The 20,646-nt window shown below is 29.9% G+C and overlaps 2 protein-coding genes across 4 annotated transcripts; one reads left to right on the top strand and one right to left on the bottom strand.

Annotated features, from left to right (window-relative positions):
- Positions 1-3,695: 3,695 nt before the first annotated feature.
- Positions 3,696-4,917, top strand: ATL63 (TOXICOS EN LEVADURA 63). Its single transcript, XM_090316627.1, has one exon. The coding sequence runs from the start codon at positions 3,876-3,878 to the stop codon at positions 4,635-4,637; it is 762 nt and encodes a 253-aa protein (XP_090172753.1). The 5' UTR covers positions 3,696-3,875; the 3' UTR covers positions 4,638-4,917.
- Positions 4,918-11,304: 6,387 nt separating this feature from the next.
- Positions 11,305-17,371, bottom strand: LOC150034399 (uncharacterized). 3 transcript variants are annotated; one of them, XR_016531403.1, is made up of 8 exons: positions 16,622-17,371; positions 16,259-16,396; positions 15,891-16,133; positions 15,181-15,294; positions 13,841-14,023; positions 12,796-13,013; positions 11,877-12,292; positions 11,305-11,574 (listed from the first exon to the last, which is right to left on the bottom strand). XR_016531403.1 is itself a non-coding variant. In XM_090316576.1 (7 exons), the coding sequence occupies exons 1-7, from the start codon at positions 17,213-17,215 to the stop codon at positions 11,974-11,976; spliced, it is 1,809 nt and encodes a 602-aa protein (XP_090172702.1). In that variant the 5' UTR covers positions 17,216-17,371; the 3' UTR covers positions 11,569-11,973. The 3 variants fall into 3 exon arrangements, 1 of the variants encoding a protein (XP_090172702.1); XR_016531404.1 differs by having other exon boundaries at positions 11,305-11,548; XM_090316576.1 differs by having other exon boundaries at positions 11,569-12,292.
- Positions 17,372-20,646: the final 3,275 nt, after the last annotated feature.

Here is a 20,646-nt window from a genome sequence, read left to right as displayed (position 1 = left end):
ATGTTTAATGAGGATTTCATGCTCTCAATTTTGTGTGCCGTGAATCTTAAAAAATATATATGTTAAATAGGTTAAAAATTTATTAGATACAAAACTAAAAATTCAAGTATCTATTAGATACAAAATGAAAAGTTTATTGATTAGATTGAGAAAAAATTGAAAGTTTAGGTACTAAACATACAATTTTTTTTTATTTTTTATTTTTTTTAAAGAAGAAGAAATAAATCAACAATATATGGGATGTAAATTTGAAATTTGACATTATTTAAAAATGTGATCTTTGGACTATGGTTATAATGTGAATAGTTCTTTTTTTTTTTTTCTTTTTGTAAGTAAAAAAAAAAAAAAAAAAAGGTGGATAGCTCCCTTTTTTTTTTCCCTACTCTCTAACAGTTGAACTTTTCATTGTTAAAATGCTAATTAATAACATCATTAATTTGAAATAGAAGTTATAATAGTGATGTTATACTTGTAATTATAACAACCTTTCCTAATTTAGAATTTTAGGATTAATTGTAAAACTTCTTTTAGTATAATTGAAGATAAGGAGAGTCGAATCACTGATCTCATGATTTCTAACAACATATATCGATTGAGTTAGATTCGATTGGACAATTATAACACTTTTATCATTTAGGGGCTGTTTGATAAATGAGTATGAGTTGTTGGGTTGGGTGGGTATTTATTATCCATGTTCGTTAAACCCGTAAAGAAAAATGGTGGATTATTAAAACCACTTTTTTTACCCACTTAAAACTAATCCTAAAAACCAGTGTTATTTTCATTTCCTTATCTCTTCCCTCATCTAATATATACGTACTTTCAATATATATATATATACACAATATACCAATTAATTGAACAACAATATGAAATGTATTTTCTTGGTATGTTTTTACCGATTGAAGAGAATTAGAATTATTATCGTTTTTGAAAAGAATATATGAAAAATAATCTATCATGTTTACAAATTGAGGAAAAAAAATTTAGATTGTCCAGTTTATTTCATAAATGATTTGAGAAAATACGTGTATATTTGAAAATTTATCAACAATAGCAAAATATAAAACTAAAAAATAAAAGAATGAGATAAAAAAATAAACAGAAAAAAATAGAACTAATCTCATTCACAAAAAAATTGCATCAGATCTCCAATTCAACTCAACCAACTCTATACAACAAATACAACAATAATTACTAACTCAACTCAACTCTGCAAACAAACACAGACAATTTAACTCCTCACATAATTTAACTCTTTAGATAATAATTACCAATTCAACTTTCTACTTTTATCACGCACCAAATATACCCTTAGAGATGGTTCGTAGATATTTAAGTTGCTAATAATATAGTTATAATTTGATTGATTTCACAAAGATTGGAGAGTAATTGTTGTTCAATTCATTAATTATAACAAACCCTAAAAATGTTGTGTTTGCATTTTCTCAATCTTCTAGTAAGATTTTTTCCCCTCCATCTTGTTCCCCTTCTTCCCACTATAAATATACACTTCCTATATATTTACTATTTATTTCCATATTTTGTATTGTTAATTAAATATAATTAATGATAATCTAAAAATTACCTCAACTTATTAAGATATATGTTATCGGAATCAACCACTTATTTGTTGAACTAAAAAAATGAATAATAAAAATAGCTTGCCATTTTTTTTTTTTGTCAAAGCTTAAAAATAAGCTAAATTTAAAACTCAATATATATTTTTTCTAGTTCAACAAACAATTGTCTAAAAATTTAGACATTCAACTTTTAGAGTGTCTTTATCAACATTTGTTGGACGATTTAACATTGTCAAGTTAAGTTATATTCAAATTGATGAAATTTAAAGGAACATTAATTGTAGAGATGAGAACTATATTTTAATCACGGTGTTAAAATTTGATCAAAACATATACATTCTCTTCAATGTTTTCATATTTTCATGAATTGGACATTTCTATTATATTGTAAATAAAATCATGAAAATGAAAAATAAACAACAAAATGTTATTTACAATTTTTTTTTTTGTAATTTTTGCTTTTATAGTTTTTTCATAAATGTCTATCAATATCGATATCTTATCAATATTTTAATCGAAAAATTTATAAAATTAAGATCTTGACATTTTCGTCAACATCAATATTTCAAGCGTTGATTTCAATATAATAAGGGAAAAATGCCTTTTTAGTCCCTAAATTTTGATATAGTTTCTATTTGGTCCGTAGGTTTGGAAATGTTAAACATTTAGTTCTTTAAATTTTGAGTTTGGTTTCACTTTGGTTTTCAAAATGTTATAATTTTACCCTTGAGGTTTGAACTTTGTTTCAATTTTGTCATTAGGTTCAAAATTTACACTTTTAACCTTGATTTATTACTTCATCTTTAAGGTTAATATCTATTAGTTAATTTAAAATTTAAAATAGGAAGATAATCTATCACACAGTCACAGATGTTAACAACAATGTTGTAACACTTTGTATAACAACACAGGTAGAGGTAAAGAATAAAAACACAGACGTGACACAGAAATTAGTAACTCCTTTTGGTGAAATACACCTATGTCTAGAGGACAATGTGCCTAAGAAAGATAAATCCATTAATGTAAAGTAAAACAATTATAACGTTATACTTACTTGTAAAGACAATGCAATAATAGTGACACACCAAAAGTTTGACTTCTTGACTTGTCAATATACTTTAGGACCCTCCTCAGTACGAGTATATTAGTAGATGAACACTTAGACTCCCTCTAAGTATAAGATTCCTCCCCACCAAATAGTTTATCTTTCTTTCTTCTAGTGAAGCTTACTCCACTCTATGAACTTAAGCTCCCCTCGAGTTAGAGAATCCCTCTCAACTTTGATGTAGACTCAATCGGTATTTTCTAGATGAGAACTGGCAAGATTTAGAACACACAACCTTCATTGAGAATGTCATACACTTGCGATTTTGGTAGAACTGACAAGACAACGACAACAATGATCTTCCTTTTTTTTCTTTTTTTCTTTTTTTTTTTTGTAAAAAAATCATCAACCCTAGTAAACACAAAGACAACCCCACAATAAAATGCAAAAGAAAACCCTAACAAAGATATTATGAACCTAGCAGAAAAAGAAACAAAATTGAAGAGAATAAACTGTCATAATCTTCTCAATAAAGAAACTATTAATCTGTAGAATCTGCATCTTGACGCTAATAACATGCTGACAGAAACCACATATGTTGAGATATTCTGAAAGACGGCCACTAAAGAAGGATAGCATGGAAACATAGAATATGCAAACAAATCTTAAACAAATATTGTGAATAATACAACTCTAACAAAAATAATGAAAGGTAATTAAATTTCATTATTTTCTATTAGAATTAAATTGCCAACAAAAGCGTAACTGAAGGTTTGATTCTCCCACCTTATTTTAATTACATAATTTTTTTTTTAAAAAAATTAAAATTTAATTTCATGATTATTTTAAACTAATTATAGACATTAACGGCAATTAAAAGCCAGTAACATTTAAAAACATAAATACCAACTAGAAACGAGACCTAATAATTAAGGGGCTAAAATGGATAACCACGTAAATACCAAATAGAAACCAAACTCAAAACTTGGAGAACAAAAATTATTTTTCTTATGATATATATTATATTTTTTTATATAAAATATTATGAAATTGGTACGAGGGAAATGGGGACATGTCAAGTAAATGTTACGTTACGGAAAAACGGAGAGCCCATTTTAGGTTCACGGAAAAAAAAAAAAGATTCGTTGCATTGCCTTGATAAATAAACTAAACACTCTCAACTCTTCTTCTACCTCCTTCCGCCGGCAACGGCAACCACCATTTCTCTGCAACTTCCACCACCAACAATGGGGTCCAATTCCACTTCACTCATCGATTTCGCTCAAAGCATTTTCTCCTACAACAGCAACATCATGCTCGCCGCTCTCATTTCTCTTCTCTTAGTCGTTCTCTTCGTTCTTCTCCTCCACGCCTACGCCAATTGCTTCTTCCCTCACCCTCGCTACCGCCACCGCCACCGCACCTCCCTCACTGTCTCCTACATCCTCGCTCCGCCTCGTCTCTCCCGTTTCGATTCGTCCGTTCCGTTTGATTTAGTTTCTGCTCCGTCCAAAGGCCTCGATCCGTCTGTAATCTCTGCTATTCCTCTGTTCGTTTACGAATCCGAGGAGAAGAAGTGTGCGGCGGCGATGGAGTGCGTGATTTGCCTCAGTGAATTTGAAGAACGAGAACTGGGACGACGGTTGCCAAAATGTAGCCATGGATTTCATCTGGAGTGTATTGATATGTGGCTGAACTCTCACGCGAATTGTCCTGTTTGTAGAGAGCCAGTGATTGGTGAGGCTGCGGATTGTTCTGATGCGGCGGAATCCGGTGAGAGAGAAATCGGAGGGGAGATTGTGAATGTGATGGAGGAAAGGAGTAACAATTGTGAGATTCAGAGGAATGAGGGACAAAACGGTCAGTTTAATTCCGATTCTTCTTCTTCTTCTTCGATTGATCCGCCATTGATGTCGCTTGGAGCGTCTTTGATGCGAATGTTGAGTAGAAACAGATCAGACGGAAGGATTTTCCCGTCCTCCAATGGCGAAGAAGAATTGGATGTTTGAATTATCGAAGCATTAGAATTAGAATTCGCCATTTGTACAGATTTTTCTTTTTCTTTCACTTTTTGACATACAATTTCATTAGTATTACTAAATCCACTGTTTTTTCCCCTTCCACAAGAGAGAAAATTAGTTTGTATTCTTTTTTTTTTTTTTTTTTAATTTACATAATATCGTCATTCCCAAATTTTTTTTTTCTTACTAGTCGAAATTTTGATATGGAAGTGGAATGTTTAGGTTGGTTGAAGTATGTTTCATTTTATATTTTTCAAAATAATTTCGTGCTATTGTATTTGGAGCAAGAGTATCATAGTTTGGAAGTACCTTTATTTTAGAAATTATAATATAATATGAATTACGTTTGTATTATTTACATCTTACAAAGATGAGATTGACAAATAGTTGATATGCACTCTCTTAAAATTGGAGGTTCAATCTCTAAAAAGAAAATAATTATTTGATTTGTAATTTTAGTATGTAATAACAAAAGTGAACATATTTTAGTTGTAATTGATATGTACTACGTCTCATGAGGTTGAAGATTCAATTCAATTCTCATAGTATTAAGAAAAGCTTCAGTCCGTAATACATTTTAGTCTTTATACTTTTGATTTTGAAACAATTTAGTCGATGAACTTTATTTTTCTAATCCAAGAAACTTCATAATTTAGCTAGAAACCACCGAATGGGGTTTAGAGGGAGGAAAAATCAATGAAAAATAAAGAGGTTAACCAATTAGGAAAATCATCAAGTCCCAACAACTTTCTTAGAGATAAAACTTGCCAAAGAATGAGTCATTCCATTAACTTCACAAGAAATATGTCTAAACTCGACCAAAGTGAAATTAGGAATAACTCGAGGAATGTCACCAAGATTAATAGATGTCTCACATGGTACCTCTAAAGCCCAATTTATCATGTTGATAACCAACAAACAATTCAAAAGGATCAATAGACGATGTACCCCTTATCCGCTCCATTTTAAAATTTATTATTAATTTTAACTTGATTTTCTGTAATATAATTTATACCATATCAATTATTAGAGTAAAAAAATTATTAAAATTTAATTAATGTTGGTCAAACGACATGAACGTAATTCAACTAGCACAAATTTATACCATCAACTATCAAGGTTCATTTCTATATTTCATATGTGGTTAAAAAAATAATTAAATAATGATTCTATAACCGTAAATCCATAAGAGAGCAAAACTACAAAAATTAAATCATTATATAATATAATATCTACCCTCTATTTAATTTAATGAAAGTTTTCAACATACCGACTTAATTATTATCGATTAATCTAAACTTTGGAAACTAAATTATTATATAAAAATTTCAGAGATTAAATCAATGATCAAACTTTTAAATATATCTCTCTTAAAAAAAGATTAAATCTAAAAAAAAATTTCAGTGACAACAGGAGTAGAGAGAGAGAAAAATGTATCTGAACATGAAATTAAAAATAGTAATATTATTAAGTCAAAGTAGAAATAAGAAATAGATATTTATTGAGAATTGGAAATCCATTACCTAGATCCTTTCAAAATTGAGAATCAAAAGTTTCTAATTCGTCTCACTCCTTTTAGGGATTGATAATTAAGATAATTTTAAAAAATGCAACTCAAAGTGGATGAATTTAGAATATAATCTTTAAATAAATAAATAATAAACTAAAATGAAACGATACAAATTTAGAAATTTACTTTTTTTTTTTTTTAATTCTCGAAAAGCGTTTGATCCTTAGATCTTCTAAATATATTCTTTTAGTCATCAAATTCTAAAAATAGATTTAAAGAGTTTTTTAAGCAATTTTTTTATTTAGATTCTGTTTTATGTCTTCAGATTTATAAGTTCAACAAACAATTTTTCGACAGATAATTTAGATTTTGTTTTTGAATTCTATAATCTAAACGGGACAAAATAACATTTGTATGTTTTATTTGTATTCAAATTTTGAATTTAAATTTTAAAATGCAAAGTTATGTTAAATAAAAATAAAAATATTTAAAAATACCAATTATTTTTAAAAAATTAAAATATATAATATGTAATATATTATAAATTATATACTATCACAGAAATAATTATACAAAAAATTTAAAATAAAACATATTCATAAAAAACCAATATTTAGTGAATAACCACAACTAATTTTATAATTTATCAATATAACATTAAATATTTTTAAATTAAGAATTCAAATTCTGAATATACTATCAAAATACAAATCTAAAAACATAAAATATAATTATATATATATATATATTTGTTGAATCTCTTATTTTCAAATTTTGTTTTCAGACCGTTTTTTTGGAAGATTAATTATTAATTATGCTTAGAATATGATCAAAGGTTGTAACTTTATAACATTTTTGTTAATCCTTTCTCCAAATCGTGCATTTCCAATTCCAATATCTCGAGGGGTTAAAGTTGATTTTTTTCAACAATTATTAAGGTTAGAATTTCGACTAAATAATAAAATAAAAAAATGGAGCCCTTTATTTCTAATTTAGAATGTGATATAATAATATTAAAAAAAAAAAAAAAAAAAACTACTTCATCTCAAACATAATCTTAAAATCTCATTGTAAATTAAAAACCAAATGCACTTATTTTTTTTTAAATAAATTTATTAACCAGGTTATAGTAAACTTTTTTAAAAAATCATGTAAAAAAGTAGTCGATTTGATCTTTCAAACTTCGATTTCCAAAAGAACGAGTTTATGTCAGTTTTCACTTAGAACACAAATCCATGGTTACCCTACGTAATAAATCAATAGTAATTTCAAAAGTGAGAGTCTCATTTAATTATGTTGTGTTGCTTATTTGTGTTCCATATCCATATTGACATATGCAAACCTGTAATTAAAAAATGCAACCTAATTGACGAGCATAGAGTACTCAATCCAATTGCATTTGAAGATTACATCGATATCGTTACTATTATCGTTAATGTTATTGTTACAACATGATAATTATAAATCTGTCTACTGTTTGACCATAAACGATAATGGTAATAATAAATATGACATATTCATAATTCTAAATAAATATGATTAAATAAAATCCAATTATATTTCTTACAGTGTCTTATTACGATTGACTTAGCGATAAAATTTCACTATGATTATACCAATTTTTTTATTTTTTTTTTTTGGAGGAGGGTTTGATAAACATGGTCTTAGTTGAAAAGTGGGTAGGAAATGTAATTAGGTAGAGTGAGAAAGGTTTAATTAATGACGACCATTTTTAGTGGAAATTTTAGAGTGTGAAGAGAAAGGTCACCAATTTTTCATTTTTTAAGGGGGAAAAAAAAAGTGTTTCCATGTTTTGTGGTCAATGTTTCCAGGTTATTGTAGTGTCGTATATAGGGCATGGTCAAAGTGACATTTTTGTGGAGGGTAGTGGGACCCACAGCCCTACACTACAACCTCAACTTTCTATAATTTTATTTATTTATTTATTTGACTTTGCAGATAACACCTTACCACCATAACCTGCCCCTAATTTTTGGAAATTCCCTTTTTCTTTATTACCTTTTTACCTCTCAACTCTCCACTTATTTCTTTTTTGTCTTTTTATTAATTAAATGTAAATCAACTAACTATTTTTTTTATCCCCCTGTTATTTTCTAATTCAGCATTTTATTTATTCTAATTAATTAATATATAGATGATAATGGAAATTTAATATGCTAACCATATACATAGAAATGTACTAAAGCTGCATCAACATATGATGGAGCCAATATTTATGCAAAAATAATCACAGCAACCAAAATTGTTGGTTTTTTTTTTCTTTTCTCGAGCTTAAATGACATATGAATATTCTAAGAATTTTTTAGTGTATTAGCTTAATCCACAATTAATATTTCATAAATCTCCTCAGACTTACAAAAATTTTCATATCTAAATTTCTTAATTTAACGTACATTTATTTACGTATATAAAACAGATTTTTGGATTCCTCATCCATGATCAATCATTAGTTTTCGTTAAAATTATTTAACTCATTTGGTAGTCATTTGGTTTTTTTTCTTTGTTTTTAAAAATCAAGTCTATTTCATTCACATTTCTTACAATAATTTGCATCTTTGGTAAGTACAATGGTTGAATTCTTAGCCAAATTCCAAAAAACAAAATCAACTTTTCAAAAGTATGAAGAATTTTGGAGGTGGAAGTAGTGTTCATAAGCTTAATTTTTAAAAATAAAATGGTTACCAAACGGAACCTTAATATTATTGATTTTTATTTCTAATTTATTTGGTGTACTTCCTAAAATAAGAAAGAAGATTATCTTCTTTATTTTATTTTCGTCATAACTCCTGTCATTTCTATTTTTAAAATATTGGGTCTCCAATTCGTTATTTATTCATTTTCTTCTTCAATTTGGTTTCTTCATCCCAATCCCTTCATTATTGTTGAATATATGGATAATATACTACAAAATGTCGAATATACTAAAAAATGTAAATATACATTGCACATATTATAGTTTATTTTTTTAGTGTATTCAAATATATGAAAATGTAAATATATACATTACATATATTGTTTGGTATATATAGAACAATATATATTTGAATTTTCCATAAATAAACAAAGATATATTTGATAAATGCATGAACAAGACAGTTTGTGTAATATTTCATCTTATATTCCGAACAATATATGTGGTATATGTTTATATTTTCTAACATATATCTTTACATTTTCCAATATATTGCCAATATATACCACATATATTTTTTTTTGGTGCATGTGATGTCTATACTTTATTTTCTCTTTCAAAACTTCTCGCTAATTCTTGCTTTCGTTTATGGAGATTAACGAGATTTTCAACTTCCCTTGCATAGAATTTTTAAAAGAAAATTGTTTTAGGATGTTCATAACCGCGTGTGGTATAGAGAAGCTTCCCTTGCGTGCTTCTTTGGTATTAGTATATATATTAAAAAAGTTGAACAATAAAGAGGACTGAAAAAGTAAATTGAGTCTGATTTTTGGTAAAATAATAGTCTATTCATGTAAAAAATAGGAAAACTTAGATAATTATGCAATCAAGCTTCATCATTTAAGCTATGTAGATAGAAAGTCTTAGGCATTAGCACATCGATAAGAAAAAGAAAAAAACTTCTGACTTTTGTCATTTGTTTTAGAAGTTACAACATCCCCTCGATCATTTTTTAAGAAGAAATCCTATAAAATATGAAATAAAAATTTAGACTCAGAAATGAAATTTTGAATTGTTATATTGTTCTAGTTTCTCAATGACAAAGTTTAAGGTGATATTACCATTTATGAAAGAATATAAATATTTTTTAAACAAATAAAAAAAATTAGAGATATCTTTTATAATTTAACTATTATTTTATAGTGTCAGTACTATGTTATTCTTTCAATAAATTATAACCTAAAATTCCATTTCACATAAAAAAAAATGGCATTAGTAAAAATTAGAGGGAAAATATTCAACCAAGACTAGGCAAAGGTTCATCATTATTGTACATGACCTTTCGATTTCATTAAATTGAATCATAAATATTAAAAAATTTTGTTATATTCAATTTTTGTTAACACAGCCACTAATTTTAACATAATGTAAAAATCTAAAAGAAAAGAAAAACCCACTAATTTAGAAAAGTATATATATCCAAAAACATACAAAACTAAATTTCGGATAGGCAAACTACACCAAAATTCAAGAATTATTATTTTAAAAAAAAAAAGAAAAAAAGAAAAACTACACTTTGTTTTTTGAGGTTTGAGTTTAATAATAGCATTCTGAACCCTAAGTTTTCAAATTAACCTATAAGGTTCGATTTTAGTAGCGTTTCGATCCCTACCATCAATTTTCTATTAACTATATTAATGTGACAATAAAATTTCATTAGAAAAATATTTTTTAAAAATCTTTTTAAACAAAAGAGCTTTATAATTAATCAATGATTTAAAAAGTGAAGACAAAAAATTTGAAATACCAAAACAAAGATGGCAATACTTAAATCTTTACAAAATTAAAGATAACAAAGTCAACAATACATAAACTAGGAATTTGAATCTCGAATCTTTTGATCAAACATATATATTGACTAGTTAATCTATGTTTAGTTGACAATATTTCATGTACCTTTAAGCATGAATTCACAGTGCAACCCAAGAGATTGACACATTTTTTTTTTTAATAAAAAAAGAGAAAAAGAGGTTGCTAACAAGTCTACATATTAGTTAAGCTATACTCGGTTTGCAGGAGATGAGCACTTCCTAATTTTGCTGATGTTGAAATTTATATGAACCTGTCATGTTAGAAATTTTACAATAGTACTCATCTCATTCTTGGGAATGCAAGGGCAATTATGTTTACATCAAGGATCTAATAAATACAACGAGAGGGAGGGAGGGAATAAAAAAAATAAGTACGACTCTAAAAGTTACAAAAGCATGGTACCTAATTTCCATACAATAATAGCATAATCGTTATGAAGTTGCCAACTTGAGTATAGCACAACTACTCAAGTTAAAGGCAGATGTTCTAGACCAAGAGATTATAGATTCAAATCCAACACATATTAAGCTTAAGAATATGTATATAAAGTTCAAATTAACAAAAATAAAACTACAGGTAAGGGAGGCTTTATAGAATTAGAAGGCAACTAGAGACTGAAATTTTGAATAGAAAACACGATGATTGCAGTATAAATCATATAGGCATTGCTTTAAGAAGTTCTGATCCCAAGTCCTTAACTCCTACCCTAGCCATATTTTAACATTGAAAACTACGTATGAAATACACATAAGTTCTAGCTAATAGGACTAGAATGAACCAACGGATCTGGCCGGTGCGCAAACTTGCTTTGTTCAAACCAAAAACTATAGATTAGCTTCTTCTCCAATTAGTGACCTGCCAATGCTAATCCCCACCAAGAGTTGATCATACTGCAATTATATATACGTATAAAGAATCTGTAACACGATTAATGAACTAAAAAACTTATTGTCGAGGGAAGCAATCAATCATCTTGAACCCTCTCTTGCTATAACTCAATCTATCTATCTACTAATCAACTCATTTGAACCCCATAACAAGAAATGTAATTCTAGCTTCTTTAGAGAGGGCCAGATAGATTCTGTACAATATGAGATATTTCAAAACATAATCTACAAACGAAATCCTGCTTGTACTCAACCATTAGTTCTGAAATCAACTACGTATTTTATGGTAATGAATGTTGGCATACCTGAAAAATCTTGAATTGCTTTGTGAATTGGCATGCAACAATGAACTCCATGCTTTTTCTCCCCGGGGCAGCTCCCTCTTTGTCAGTTTAGGCAAATCTAATGTTCTGTTCCTTTGTAGCCCATAAACTGAACAGCAAACTCCTCATCATTTTTACCCAACATATCCTTTAAACTACATTCTACATTTATCCCCTTCAACACACGGAACCTTGGAACTATCTTCTTTTCCAACGAATAACTGAAGTACCTTGGATAGTCGACCACTTCCTTTATTGACTTCTCCATGATATTTACAAGGAAATCTAGTTTGGGTCTCAATACCTCCTCTATACTATACCCCAGTACAGGAGAGAATCTACCAACCATGAAGGCAATATCCCTCTCTGAGAACCCTCTCTGCCTCAGGTACCTTATACTGCAAAACGTTGTGATCGTTATTAGAATTTGGGGCATCACATCATAGAACAGAATAGTGTAGTGTAAAGATCCATATCAATTTCAACTACAACTACAATAATTTGAGACAAAAAGTTATCATCTTCTATTTATAATCTAATTAATTATACATTCTTTTCAAGTAGATAAATCATTCTTCCTTTTTCTATACTTCTAAATAGTGAGGTGAGAAAAGTCTTGATTTTCAATTGCAATGAGATTCACTTAGCAACCTACTCAAATGTTACATGAGACATTTTCAGTTGACACGGCAAATATGCTAAAACAAACCAGGAAACCAATGAGAAAAATTATAAATGTGAATTATTTTGAGAATTACTTTTATCATAAAGATGTATTTTCAAAATGCATATAACTTTTTGCCCTTCTCAAAAGATTTTATTGTCTCGTTCATGGAAGCTATGCCCACCAATTGTACCACATCACACACGTATATACACAGAAGTGAAGCCTGAGCATTACCGCGGGAGTAAAGTTTTGTCAGGGTCAGACACGAGAAGCTCTGGATATTTTCTAATTGCACGAGGTAGATGAGTCTTAGAAACTCCAATACTGATGAGAAATTCAATCTTCCTCTTTAGCGTTTTCTCAACACTAGTTGCAGATATTTCTGGACAACGAGTAATTATTCTACCAACACTTCCTTTGTCGAACCCTAACTCTTCCAAATATGAAACGACCTGTATACGCACAATTATAATTATAAACTTCTGAAACTTCCAAAACTCCCGAACAATAAAAGATTGCAAAAGCCACCACTAAGTTATAGAGGTTGTTACAACCACGCACTCGAATTTTCAATTTGATCCACCTCCCTTACGAGATTTTAATGCATAATTACTTTTGAACTATAAGGCCGGTAAAAATCAACCCGCAAACTATAAATTTGTTAATTTAAACTAATATTCTTTTACTCTATAAAACTTGAAAACTACAATGTTAACTACTAAAAAAATTAAAATTTTTTGATAAACGTTGAAGAACCATCCTGATTCTAGAAAAAACACTTTATCATAGCTGATTAGTTCATTTTGCAATATTTAAGAGTTTAATTACAACAATTTTGTATACTTACGAAGGTGATTAATCAAAATTGAACATTGGAGGATGTGATGGTAAGTTCATATAACAACCCACAGAGTTCAAGGGTTAGCTTTGGCAATTTTTCCTACAATTGAAAGTTCAAAAAACTAGAGAGAATATCATCATATTTCAAATTCAAAATGATATAATATTTTCTAATTGATGTTGGAATATAAATATAAGAACATAAAACAAGAGAGAAGGCAAGTTATATGGCATTCAGATGAGAAATAAATTGACGTACACAATGTGTTTGTTTATACCTAAGATACAAAAATATTGAAGTAAATGAGTAAATAAGCTCTGAAGCATTATGATTTGAACATATCATCCATAATAATGTTGAAAGTATCCATGAATTTCTTTTGACATTGATTGCAATGCAGGATACAACAAAGAATGGTAAATAATACTAGGTACCAACCTGAAGAAATTCTTGAGGTTTTTGAAGTAATATCTGAGGACTTGTGGCTATCACCTGACCCAACTTCTTGCTTTGAACACCTAGCCCACCAAACCTGTCCACCATCAATTGCAATTTACTAGTTGAGCTTCCTAAAATCAGTGGCCAACTGCTGATTGCATTGATAATGCTTGCATTTGGTACCTGTCATGAAATATCTTCTAGTAAACGAGATATTACATATATACAAAGGTGCAAATTCGTCATATTAGCACAGACTTGGATTTTTCAACAGCTTAAAGGGCACCTACTACAGAATAATGCTCATTTACCAAAAGGTAAAGGCAAGTTTGGCATGTGATCTAAATTCAATTTCTTGTTTTCAAATATATGAATCACCATGGAAAAGACCAGAAAAGTTTGAGTGCAACAATCTTCACCAAAGAGTTGATTAAGCTACGAGGAAGAAATACGTTTCTCTGAGACACTCTTGATCATAGTATCTTTCAATAATGAGTTGCATAAGAAGACTCTTGTAGGTAGGTGTATCCATTTGTATAGAACTGACGAGAGTTCAAGGAGAGGGGCAAGTGCATTTGAGATAGAGGTACATCTTGGACAACGCATCCAAAAAAGTACTTCAATAATCGAGGCCCATTTTTGAGTAGGAGATTCCAAATGTCATCAACAGAAGAGGTTTCTCAATTGGAAAGAGAGAATATTCAAAGGAAAGCCTTTAAAAGGGTTCATTACCAATCCAAAAATCATTCTGAAAGCTAACAGAACTATGATTTCCCACAACGACTGCGAACCTGTTTGAGACCATAGTCCATAGAAAGTTTGAAGGAAGTGACCAGCCAAGAACCTTGATTGGTGGTTCAAAATTTAGCCACAACTCTTCTCCATCAATCCTCTTTCTTACAGTGAAATTTCCATTAATCCTCTTTCTCAAAACGGAATTTCCATGCCATTTTGCAAGATGACAATAATTTCTTATCATTGGCCCGACTTTTACCAAGTGGTATCCCCTTTCACTTTAGCTCCTCCCCAAAGAAAGCCTTTAAAGGGCAGATTCTCAATTGAAGCCTTCTAAGGAGAGTTGCACTTAGGCCCAATCTACCATCTGTGCCTTTTCTTTTCAATGTTGACCATTTTCACTCAACTTCAGAAAGATACATTGTCATTCTTTAAATAAGAATATGAGATTTAGAATGGTCAAAACATCAGCTGGCAGCTGCTATCAAATTCAAAATACCAACCAATAGTGCTCATGAGCATAATTATATATCAAATTCTAGGGTTTTAAACATGCAATTAATCACATTAGTACAAGCAAGGTAAAATGGCCAGAGTAGGTGTACCTTCTCCAATTCAAGGAAAGAAACAATCTGTTTAAGGTTGCCTTGGATGCAATTGGCTGTAATCCATGGATATTTAAGTAACAATTTACCAACTGTCGTCGCTTCTATGCCAACCTACAGGATAATTAAACATCAATAAACTAAAAGTAGTGAGAAAATATCAACATAACATCATACTATACAGTGAACTCTTTTTTCAATAAGAATCTAGACTCAATGAAAAAAATGAAACCCACCTTCCATTTGAAAGTGAGGGTAATATAGTTCAAAATTTTTTAAACATTTTCAGTCTTTCAAAAGAACTCGAGCTATAATTTTATACATAAAAGAGATGAACTTTGGCCTAAAGTCATTGACTAATTTTGAATCCAATTTTGGAAGAGAAGGAATAAAGCATGCCTAGGATATATATATATATATATATATGTACGTGTGTATGTATGTATATCAGCCCTACAATTTTACTCATTCCCATTCCCACTTACAAAACCCATGTTCCAGGCAGCAGCAAGGGTGACCTTGCTCTGATGTTCATAATTCTTAAAGATATCAGGATTTTTTTTCTTGTTTGAGGGACTTTCATCAAACTCCTAAAGAGAGTTTGGTACTTCATACCTATTATCAAATTACTTTAATGATGTATAAATGTCCCTTGTGTGTAATTGTGTGCACGTGCGTGTATATAAGTACGTAAATGCAAGCAATAGTACCTCCTCAAAAGCTAGTATCCTTGATTTGAGGACTTCAGTATCGAAGAAAATGATGGGTGGAAATAGCAGAAACATACTCCTCGTGCGTTCCTTAGGGATGCCAATGTTTTCAAGAAATTCTACCACTGGCTTTACATGGGATTCTACTGACAAAAAAAGCATGTGAGGAAATGATTCAAGTAAGAGGCGAAAGGATTCTTCATTTGAACACAACATGTCTAGGCCTCCACGCCTGGCTTCAATCTATAACAATATTAATAAAGACAACATATGTTATGAAAATTAAAAAACGAATGAAACAGAAACAAGAAAAAAATTAGTTCGAACTTTGAAATTGGAAACTTTGGAACTGAAAACTGTTACAAGACCTTCTCAAAAAAGGACAAAGTCTGCTGCACATCATCATCAGGAGGAATTGATAAGTTGGTCATCATCCGACGAGCATTTTTTCCTATGACTTCTCCATCACCGCTGCCAGAAAAGAAGAGTCCCTTCATATATTTTACCTAAAGAGCAAATGTAAAAATAAACCAACGTCGGCAAGCTAATCAATCTTCAATTTCTACACTGCAAACAGATATCAACTCAAGTAAAAAAGAACTCAGACAGTACTAATCAGAAACTAATTTCATTAATTCCCGCTAATCGATCAACTGTGAGTATTTCTATAGGAAATATCGGGACAACGAGAATGCTAATTTGAAGAAAATTTAGCAAAAGTAGCGTCCTACCTTATAAATGAGAGATGGAAGCATCTCTCCAGAGAGGTAGCGAGCAACATTCATAGCTGAAGAAAGATTCATACCGACGCTTTCCAAAAAAGCAACCTTCCCATGGTCACCTTTCTCCATGGCCATCAAACCCACCTTTTCCTTAAACCCAAAATCATCAACCAACGGCTGTTCTCCTCCTTCCTTACTCCAGGAAACCCACATGGATGTCTCGTCCAATTCCCGAACTCCATCAACGAGCATCTTCAAGAAACGAGGGGAATTGGAGGCGATGGAGACAGATTCGTCCTCCGAAACCCCGAAACGCTGTAGATACTCGGAAACGGCGAGCCGGGCTTCGGCCAAAGAATGAAGTGGGTCTTCTTCTGGAGGGCCATCGGAAAAGGGAAGAGCATCGGAGGAAGTAGAGGCGAAACGAACGAAATGGGAAGAGGTGAGGAGGAAGGGAAAGCGGGAAGGGAAGGGGCAAAAAGTGAGAGGAAAGAAGGAGGGAGGTTGGGGAAGGTTGAAGCGGTGGAGAGGGACAAGAGGAGATGATTTAGTGCAGCCATTAATGGTGGGAATGGGGAAGAAGAAGGAGGCCATGGTTGCCATTGTAAAATCTTGGTAAAACCCTACAATGAGAATGAGGAGACAAACCCGACCCAAGCGCAAATGAAAAACCTTGTCTACTCATTATATTACTTACATAACAAATCACTGACCATGGTTAAAATTATCCATTCGCCATTCCTAGCTCTCACCCATCGCGAATTGTTGAGATATTGAATGTGATTTATATTTGAGAAAAGTCAAAAGATTTTGAACTTTTAACAATAGACTAGAATTTGTAGTTTTTAGAGTGTTTGACGTGCAGAGTTCCATCCAACTCAATCCAATTTGAGGGGTCAAACACCCGCTTATAAAAATCTCAATCGGTCTTGAAATTGCATTCGAAGTCTTATCAATTTGTGATTAATGTAAATGGACTCTAAAAAGAGTTAAATGTTGTATTGTATTTTGTGATCTAAGAAAAATGTTTGTTTTCATTGTTTTCATAATTTGGGCTATTTGACATTAGCCCAACAAAATTTGGATTATTTGTATTAAAAAAATGACATGGTCAAAGAGGTTATAGTATTTATTGAAAGCATGGGAACTCAAATTATACAATTAAAATATATAGATTAAAGTAAAATTCAATCCAAAATACGGAAATCAAAATGATATTTTAATTATATAAAACTGAATAAATTTTTCAAAGTTGTTAATTATCTCTTCAATGACTTGATTTTTCACTTTCACAATTTTTTAACTAAATGAAGTTTAGCATAAAATTTAAAAACTCATAAACTAGATAGACGGTTGCCTTACTTGCTACATCTTATAGCAATGAGCTTATACTTGTTAAGATCATGTTTGATAACCATTTTGTTTTTAGTTTCCCTTTATTAAATTTCATGTTGTTTTGTCTCAATTTTCTTACCATGATTTTCACATTCTTTTGAAGAAACATTTGAATTTTTCTTTAAAATCTAAAAACAAAAAACCAATTTTAAAAAACTATGACATGTTTGGTAACCATCTAGTTTTTGGTTTCTAGTTTATGAAAATGAAGTCTCTAAACATGAGGGGATCGAATCTTGTACAAAAGCGATTAGTCATCTATGCTTCTAATATGTGTGTTTGAGTTTATGGAAAAATATAGAGAAATTTAAACGTTTTTTTTTTTTAACTAAGCATGTTTTATTGTGAAGAATTTCAAGGAGAAATAAAATACCTTTGGAGACAACTCTTCAATTTTTTCCAATTTTTCACTGCGATCACGACTTCTTTAATCTTCTTGAATCTCGAACAAGACACCACCACCAAGTTTTTCCTGCTATCCTTCGACAAGAAATAGGTTTGGGAGAACCTCTTTTAGAAGACTGGGAAGAGCTTTTACCGAGAAACTTTTTCTCTGTAACTTGAGAGTGATGAGAGAATGGAGAGAGTCAGTGTGAATAATTTGTTTTTCGTATTCATCCAAATGTAGAACTATTATGCATAAGAAGTGAGGGGAGTCTCCATTCACGTTAACTCCCTTGTAACTATATAAGAGTTATTATTTAATTTTTTAAATTAAATTAAATCAAATTAATTAAATAATATTTATTAATTAATAAATTACGTATATATAATATTACATTTGAATCATATCCAAATGTATTTTTCTCTCATAAACTATAGTTTCAATATGAATTTCATTCACATTAAACTTAACTTATAGTTTTAATATAAACATTCATAAAGTTTTAATTTGAATCTCATTCATGTTAATTTTAATCTACATTTTTAATATGAATATATTCACATTATTTAGGGGAAAGTACATTTTTGGTCCCTAAGTTTTTTATCTGATTTCTATTTAGTTCATAGGCTTCAAAATTTTATATATGTTTGTTTTTTGGTCTTTACTCAAATTAATTAATTAATTAATATTTTGATGATAATAAACCTGATTTTGTTTCCTAATAATTTTATTATTTTGAATAGTCCGTAGCGTAGAGCTCGCGATTTCAATACCCTTAGTAACCTGACAAATTAATCATCAAATTGGACCAATAAAAAAAGGTCACTTTTGAGATATAAGATGAGTGACACGTGGGGAGTGGATTGTGGTTTTCTTTAAAAAAATGATTTTATTATTATTTAAAAGAATTTGATTTTGTTATTTAAAGGAAAAAAAAAAGATAATGGGCAAGTGTCCCAACGATCACTTGTATTTAAAAGACAATCACTTTTCTTTCTCTTTTTTTTTTCTTTTTTTTTTTTTTAAAAAAGTTACCGTTAAAGGTACTTTATATACATATGTATTATTTCTTTTTTACTTTTTTACTTTTTTACTTTTTTACTTTTAATCTTCACCTTATATTTCATTTTTTTTTTATCAATCTAATTGTTCAAATTAAAATCTACTTTTTGCCCTATTTACATTTCCTTTTATACTTCATCTTCTCCAAAATTGTTTCAATTTTTCAGATTTTATAATCCTCAAAATTAGCAAAAAGACCACCATTATTACTCTCTATACAAGCTTCCAATTTTCATTATTTTTATCTTTTTTTTTAGAGAATTTTCTATTATATTTTGAGAATTAAAGTGTGTGAGCTCAAACTTGTATACTCACTCTTTTTAGAGATTTTTATTGTATGATTTAAAGCTTAAAAAATATTGTAATGGCGGGATTCTAACCCCTGGAAAGGATCAAGTTTGCTCTTGAACTCGTGAGCAGGGTAGTAGTTCGACTCTCATCAGTGGAAAGAGTCAAATGTGATTTTTTTAATCGAAATCTCGACGCTTGGGAAAGTGGATGTAGGTCGAGTTTGACCGAACCACTATAAAAATCACGGTGTCTTATTCCCTAACTCTTTTATAATTATTTATATTTCTTGCTCTTGTTGGTTGATATTGATTTAATGTGTTTTTTACATTCCTTTTTATCAATTTTGTTATTTAGTATCAATTAGGGTTGTGTTAATTTGATTAAAAGAATTACTTATTAGATTAAATTGAGCATACTTTAGGAAAAAAATTTAATTAAACTCTATTCATCCTCCCCCAGAGTTGTCATACTGGTCCAACAATTGGTATCAAATAAAGGTTGCTCATTTTAAAATTTAATTTCCTTGATAAACTTTATTGTTAGAGCATTATGGCAACCTCAGTTGTAAATGGAATTGTAGAAGACCAATCTACCTCTAGACCTCCTTACTTTGATGGTTCAAATTATGCATATTGGAAAGCTAGAATGAAAATTTATTTGCAATCCATGACTATAATTTGTGGTTAATTGTTCCTAAAGATCCATATGTTCCCATGAAAAAGGTTGATAATGTTGATAAGCCTAAATTTGAAGAAGGGTATGATGAAAATGAAATGAAAAAATGTTCTTTTAATGCTAAGGCTATTAATTGTTTGTATTGTATTTTGAACAAAGATGAATTTAATAGAATATCTATGTGTTCTTCCACTCAAGAAATTTGGAGTATTCTTAAAATTATTCA

This window comes from Benincasa hispida, chromosome 8 (genome assembly GCF_027475165.1).
Source record: "Benincasa hispida cultivar pf3 chromosome 8, pf3_genome.v1.1, whole genome shotgun sequence".
Lineage (NCBI taxonomy): Eukaryota > Viridiplantae > Streptophyta > Magnoliopsida > Cucurbitales > Cucurbitaceae > Benincasa > Benincasa hispida.
This window is presented reverse-complemented; position numbering and strand designations above follow the sequence as displayed.

Coding starts and splice junctions, on each gene's coding strand:
- ATL63 (XM_090316627.1), top strand. CDS start 3,876: ATGGGGTCCAATTCCACTTCACTCATCGATTTCGCTCAAAGCATTTTC.
- LOC150034399 (XM_090316576.1), bottom strand. CDS start 17,215: ATGGCAACCATGGCCTCCTTCTTCTTCCCCATTCCCACCATTAATGGC. Junction 14,024..15,180: donor CTTTCCTTGAATTGGAGAAG/GTACACCTACTC, acceptor ATTTCATGACAG/GTACCAAATGCAAGCATTAT. Junction 13,014..13,840: donor AACCTCAAGAATTTCTTCAG/GTTGGTACCTAG, acceptor GTGCGTATACAG/GTCGTTTCATATTTGGAAGA.